The following is a 6,520-nucleotide window of genomic DNA, read 5'->3' as shown; positions in this document are numbered from 1 at the left end:
GTGAGACTCTTGTCTAAAAAAAAAAAAAAACAAAAAAAACAGCATGCAGCCCGTGGGACAGATCAGACACCCTTGGAACATTCCAAACAGATCAACTGGGCAGCAGAGGCTGCCTGTGTAGGTGTTTCAACCTATTTTGATTTGTGCTAAAAGCGATTAGCGTATCTAGATAAAGAATGCATTGTAAGTGGCTTTCCAGCAATGACACAAAGTAGACGTGGCTCAACCTGAGTAGCAGAGTGTGCTGTGTTAATGCTGAGATCACCTAAACCACTGCAGCAGCATACCTGGTTTGTCAGAGGCGACTGTATGTTTAATTTGCCATTCTTGGGAATGTCTATTCTGTATCCAAGGGGAAGGAAAGCATTGAATCCAACAATGAGGTCGGGGTGCTCATGGAACAGCTGTGACACACGTCTGATGACTCCAGGAGTATCAATGCTAGAAGAAAAGAGGAATGCAAGACGGCAAAAATGTCTTAAAGAGCAAATTAAAAACAAAATCTAATCCCAATTCTCTTGATATGGTCATAACAAACTTCTCAACTGACAATGAAGCAACCGAAAATAGGACCCTTGTTATACCATCTGTAGACAATGATCTACTTCCAGAATGACTAGGCCTGAGCTCTCAGCACCCTCCTGATGAGAACTAGAGTATTTTTACCCAGCACAGCTCTCCAAAACACTGTAAACACATGTAAGCACACTCGATTCTGAAAACGTCAGGAGAGCCACCTGCAAGGCCTGGACTCCAAGATGTAGCAGGAAGCCAAAGCGCTGTAAGTCTACAGTTCCCAAGGTCGAAGACTGATACTAGTCTGTGGCCGGTTAGGAACTGCCCCATGTAGCAGGAGAAGGGGACAACAAACAACTGAAGCATCCTCTGTATTTACAGCCACTCCTCATCACTTGCATCACCATCTGAGCTCCACCTCCTGTCTGATCAGTGGTAGCATTAGATTCTCACAGGAGCTGAACCCTACTGTAAACTGCATGTGCAAGGGATCGAGTTGTATGCTCCTTATGAGAAGCAAATGCCTGATGATTTGAGGTGGTGATGCTAGACTAGGAAATGGCTACAAACACTTATTATCATTAGCAGAGAGGTTTGACTGCACAGAAACCATAACAAATCAATTGCTTGCAGACTCACATCAGAACTATTCACCCTCCCCCTGGGTCTGTGGAAAAACTGTCTTCCATATAACTTGTCTCAGGTACCAAAAAGGTTGGGGACTGCTGCTTGAAGTGATGTGATTAAATTCTCTCACTTTGTATGAATCAGGGGTGACTATGACACAGGTTTTGATCTGAGCAATTGATTACAAAGCAGAAATACCAAAGGCCTGTCAAACACAGGGAAATGCATTAGAATGTGAGAACGGTTTTCCTCCTGGCTATAGGCATGACCCAAGCCTTAGTCCTGCACTTGTAGAAGGAAATCAGGCCCATCCTAACACCATTCCTAAGAGGGAGCAGTAGCATGCTTGGATGTGACCTGCAAGAATCTAAGAATCTAGTCCCACTTCTGCCACTAAGGCAGGTTTTACTGGCTCCGCTCCAAGCCCCAGTGAACTTCCTGTAAAAAAAACAAAAAACAAACAAACAAACAAAACGAGGGCATGATCTTCTTTCCCATCTCTCTCTAACCCTCTTGATTCTGTGTCTACAATTATGGCTCATGTGTTTTAAATGCTTTCTATGTGCCAGGCCCCTTACTAAGCGTTTTGTGCTCCTTACTTCCAAGCAGGCCTGGAAGCAGTCAGCTGAGTAAAGCATCTTGGAGTCAAGATTCAAGGGGAGAGGGTGCCAAAAAACTCAATCATCAAGACAACATTTTGATGCAGTACTCGGGGGAGAAAAAGCACAATGAATCCCCCCAAATCCTTCACAAGCAAGGTTTATTTAAAAATCAACATTTTAAATCAAAGTAGGATCTGATTTTGCGTGTGCACTGGCCTCCCCTCAACCTTCCCCATTCCTGCCCTCCTTCCAGGAATTCTCAGGACAGCGCAACAAGGTGGGAATACTTCCCCCTGCCCTTTTTTTAGACGAAGCGGAGGTTCCTACAAGCTGCGCAAGGTCACCGGGCTGGGATAGGAGGGGATAGCGAGGAAGGGGGATCCCATTCCGCTCTGCCTGTTTCCGGCCCAGGAGGGCCCCCAGTAGAGGGGAGGACACCCGCAGGTACCTCTGGCTTTTGAACTCCTTCATGATCTCCAGGAAGCCGTTGTAGGTGGCAGGATCGCTGCCAAAGCGGATCTTCACCTGGTCCAGGTAGGTGAGGGCGTCCTCCACCTGCGGGGAGAGGGTGGGTCCCGGTGGGCCAGGAGTCCGGGACGGAGCGGGTGGGAGGGCGTGCTGGGATCTGTGACGGAAAGGGGGACGGGCTGGGCCCTTGGAGGGTGGAGGTGAGAGGTGGGGGGTCCAGAGCCGCGTAAAGGAGAGGCCAAGGCGGGGCCGGGTGGGGCCCGGACGAGGGGCACCCGCCTGCGGGGGCCAGAGGACTGGGTGTTCGATGGAAGGCGGGGACGCCACTCACGTGCACTGGCAGCTTCTCGTGGCCAGCGGAGCCCGAGCGACCCCATCGGGCGCCGCTTAGCCCCCGGCCCGTGGGACCGCCGCCGCCGCCGCCGCCGCAGCCAGCGTGCGCCATGTTGGAAGTTCGAGCTGCAGCCCGCCCCGCCCCCGCCCGAGGGCTGACCGCGCATGCGTATGGCCCGCCCCTGTGGGTGAGTCCCAGTGACGTCAGAGAACGGGGCGAAGCTATTTGAGGGACTCATTAGCTTCCCAATTGGTATCATAACTAAGGATTTACGTATCGAGAGTGGTGGGTAAACCTGCCGGGTAAGCTTACCAGTTGCTTTTGCCCGAACCCTCAATCTAAGAATGGATTTTTACATGTTTACGTAGTTGAGAGAAAAATCCAAAGGAGAAGAATATTTCGTTACGTATGAAAATTCTATGAAATCCACATTCCAGCATTCCTAAATAAAGTTTTATTGGCACACAGACACGCCCATTCTGGCGTTCTTGCACTACAGGAGGTAAAGTGAGTAGCTGTGACCTGCAGAGCCTGATTATTTACCATCTGGCTTTTATGGGGAAAATTTGTGGATCTCTGCTTTGGGAGGTGATGTTAGAATCAGAGTGTGTGCATGCATCACCCCCAAACGGCCCCTGTGCACTGAATTTTTGCTAAACAGCCTTAAACTTAGTCCCAGTCCTTTACTTTCTTATCTTTGACCCTATTACTTCCCAACTGGACCAGTTCAGGAGCCTCCTAACCAGTTTTCCCAGCATTGGTATTTTCAAGAACTCACATCATTCCACCATGGCTTCCAAATCTCCAAGGCCTTTGTATTTCTTATGAGATGAAATCTAAGCACCTACATTGCAAGCCATTAGACTTGGTCCCTTTGAACTTTTTCTTGAAGGATTTTCTACCCAAGCAAACTATTCTCTACAGAACTTCCTGCACCATTGCCTTAGTAGGCTGGTGGTTTCCTGGTCCCAAGCACATATATGAACAGGTGCAGAAAAGTTGAGAATAATTGCTATTTTTTGAGATAGAGTTTCATTCTGTTGCCCCAGGCTAGAGTGCCTTGGCGCCATCATAGCTCACAGCAACATGAAGTTCTTGGGCTCAAGCAATCCTCTTGCCTCAGCCTCTTGAGTACCTGGGGCTATAGACACCCACCACTATGCCCAGATAGTTGTTGTTTTTTTTTCCATTTTTAGTAGAGATGGGGGTCTCGCTCTTGCTTAGGCTGGTCTTGAACTCCTGAGATCAAGTAATCCATCCATCTCGTCCTCCCAAAGTGCTAGGATTACAGGCATGAACCACCACACCTGGCCAAAGTTGAGACTAAATTATAATTGAGTGCATTGTTTACCAGGCACTGTGCTAGGCATAGGGAATACAATGGTGAAAACTAATATGAACTTGGCCCTCAAAACTTTCATTCTTTTGGGACAGATAGACATGAATCAAATAGTCACACAGATTTTAAGTTTCAAGTATAAACAAATACTTCTAAAGAAGGTATAAGAATAATAGTTTCTAAATTCCTGTTAACTGTGGCTGTGTAACAAACCAGCCCAAGACTTAGAAGCTTCAGATGACAACAACAACATTTATTTCATGCTCTAATCTCCATTTTGGGCAGATTTGGCAGAAGTAGCTCATCCTTGATGCCTTTGGTGTCAGCTGTGGTGACTGATAAGGCTGGGGGGCTGGAATCATCTGAATGCTTGTTCATGCACAGGTCTGTCATTTCCTACTGGCTATAGGCTGAGATCTTTCCTGGAGCTCTTGCCTGGAATAATTATATGTGCCTCCCCAACCCGCCATGCAGCTTGAGCTTCTTCTCAACATGGCAGCTAGGTTCTAAGAACAATTGACCTGAGAGTGAGTTAGTCAGGTGAAAATCATATCACTCTTTCCTTCACTTTTTTATTTTTAGAGATGGGGCTGTCATAGTGTCATGGCACAATCATAACTCACTATAACCTCCAAGTCCAGGGCTCAAGCAATCCTCCTGCTTCAGCCTCCTGAGTAGCTGGGACTACAGGCATGTACCACCAAGCCTAGCTAATTTTTAAATGTTTTGTATACATGGGGTCTTGCTATGTTGCTCAAGCCAGCCTTGCACTCCTGGACTCAAGTGACCCTCCAACTCCAGCCTCTATCAAGGAGCTGGGACTATAAACACACACCACTGTGCCCAGTTTCCATATTACTTTTTCTGACCCAGCCTTGGAAATCATGCAGTATTATTTCCATGGTTTTTTTTTCCATAAAGGTTATTACAAAGTCCTCCCTCAGAAAAAAATCTAAGAGGAGGGCCAATAGACTCCTGGAATAGCTTGTGGGACAAGAAATATGCTATGCCTATTTTAGAAAATGTCACCTACCATCCTGGGTACTTAATCCAGTGTAGGAAGGGATGAAGGAGCTTCCCAGAGGAGGTGGCATTCTAGCTGAGGGCTGAGGTTTGCGTAGGTGTTGGCCATAAGAAAATTCATAAACAGTTGTGACTATTTATGGTAAGGAGTATTGTACATTTGAACAACTTGAAAAAAAATAGTTTCACAGATTGCAGAGAGGGAAAGAAAGAGAAGGCAAGATAGTCATGAGCAACCAGAAGGGACAGACCACACAGCATTTTATAGGACAACTTAAGGCTTTTTTGGTCTCAGCTTTAGTGCTGGTGGAAACAGCACAACAGCACATGGGTTGTGAGCCAAGGAGCTGTATGATCAGGATCAGGTTTGTGTTTGAAGGTGATCACACGGTATGTTGTCAGACTCTGCAGAAAAATAAGAGAAAAAAAGAAGGTGATCGCTCTGGCTTCTCTGCAGGGAGGGGACTCAGGGAGTGTGTGGAGAGGCAATTTTATCATTCAGACAAAGGACAGTGGTGGCTTAGACCAGTGTAGGAGCAATAGAGAGAAGGTAGTGGAGGGAGAGATATTTAGAAGGTAATGCGGCAAAGATTCATTACTCCCAGCCCAGAAAAGTATTCTGCTTAGTTTCAGTGCATTCCTGTATAAACAGCTTGAATCCATTGTGATCACCAGGTGTCTGAACAGTCCATTTCACACCAAAGCCTCCTGTTAGTCATTGTCCTTAAGAGCCAACAGGATTGTTACACAATTGCCCCCTCCTTCCAAGGAGTGTGGATTCTATTCAAATTTAAAGGTTTACTTTCATTTTTTCTCAAATGCTCAGATACAGCCCTCGCTCATTTAGAGAATAGAAAATCACAAGCCAATTCCACCATGGGCACGTATGTGCACAATGAGTGTGTACATGTATGTGTGTGCACATTTGTCTGTGTTCATCATGAAGAAAATAATACATATACATTTTTAATTACTTTATTATTTTTATTTATTTACTTTTTTAAGAGACTGAGTCTCACTTTGTTGCCCAGGCTGGAAATGCTTATTTTTATCAAACATAAAAAGTTGCTATGTTAAATTTTTTTTCTTTACTAGTCTCATCTACACAGATTAAATTGGAAAGAGTTGATAATTTAGATGGACCAGCTTTGGAATGCAAATTTCTTTACCATTTGCCAAATGTAATAGCATTAAGGCAAGGTTCTTAGGTAGATTTTTCATGGGGTATATTTTTTGCAAGGTGAAAAAGACAAAAATCAAAAGATAACATTTTGGATTAATCTCATCTGTCAGCAAACTTTATGACCAAAATCTCTGAAGCCCAGAATCCTGTTATGGTGGCAAAATTCTAAGGTGGATCCCAAGATACCCGCTCCATAGTATAAGTACCTCTGAATCCCTTATCCGAGGCTGTCCACAGGACCTGTGACTATGATGGAGGACACTCCTTGGCAGAGGGGAGGGAATTATACATGTATATTTAAGTTGCCAAATGAGTTGGCTTTGAGTTAATCAGAGGGGCAATTACTCTTGGTGAGCCTGACCTAATTGGGAACATCAGCTGGGTGCAGCGTCTTACACCTGTAATTCCAGACCTCTGGGAGGCCACAG

The 6,520-nt window shown here is 45.6% G+C and overlaps 1 protein-coding gene across 1 annotated transcript in view; it reads right to left on the bottom strand.

Annotated features, from left to right (window-relative positions):
- The window catches only part of SIN3B (SIN3 transcription regulator family member B), a 47,648-nt gene extending 44,962 nt beyond the window's left edge, over window positions 1–2,686 (bottom strand). Inside the window, exons 1-3 of the mRNA XM_012809436.2 lie at window positions 2,545–2,686; window positions 2,194–2,300; window positions 288–441 (exon numbers count right to left, since the gene is read on the bottom strand). Of these exons, the coding sequence (XP_012664890.1) occupies window positions 288–441; window positions 2,194–2,300; window positions 2,545–2,658 (375 nt within the window). The 5' untranslated portion in view covers window positions 2,659–2,686. The remainder of the gene's footprint in view (window positions 1–287; window positions 442–2,193; window positions 2,301–2,544) is intronic.
- Between the last annotated feature and the right edge of the window lie 3,834 nt (window positions 2,687–6,520).

The sequence above is a fragment of the Otolemur garnettii genome, unplaced genomic scaffold (assembly GCF_000181295.1).
Source record: "Otolemur garnettii isolate 467f Iridium unplaced genomic scaffold, OtoGar3 scaffold00105, whole genome shotgun sequence".
Classification (NCBI taxonomy): Eukaryota; Metazoa; Chordata; class Mammalia; order Primates; family Galagidae; genus Otolemur; species Otolemur garnettii.
This window is presented reverse-complemented; position numbering and strand designations above follow the sequence as displayed.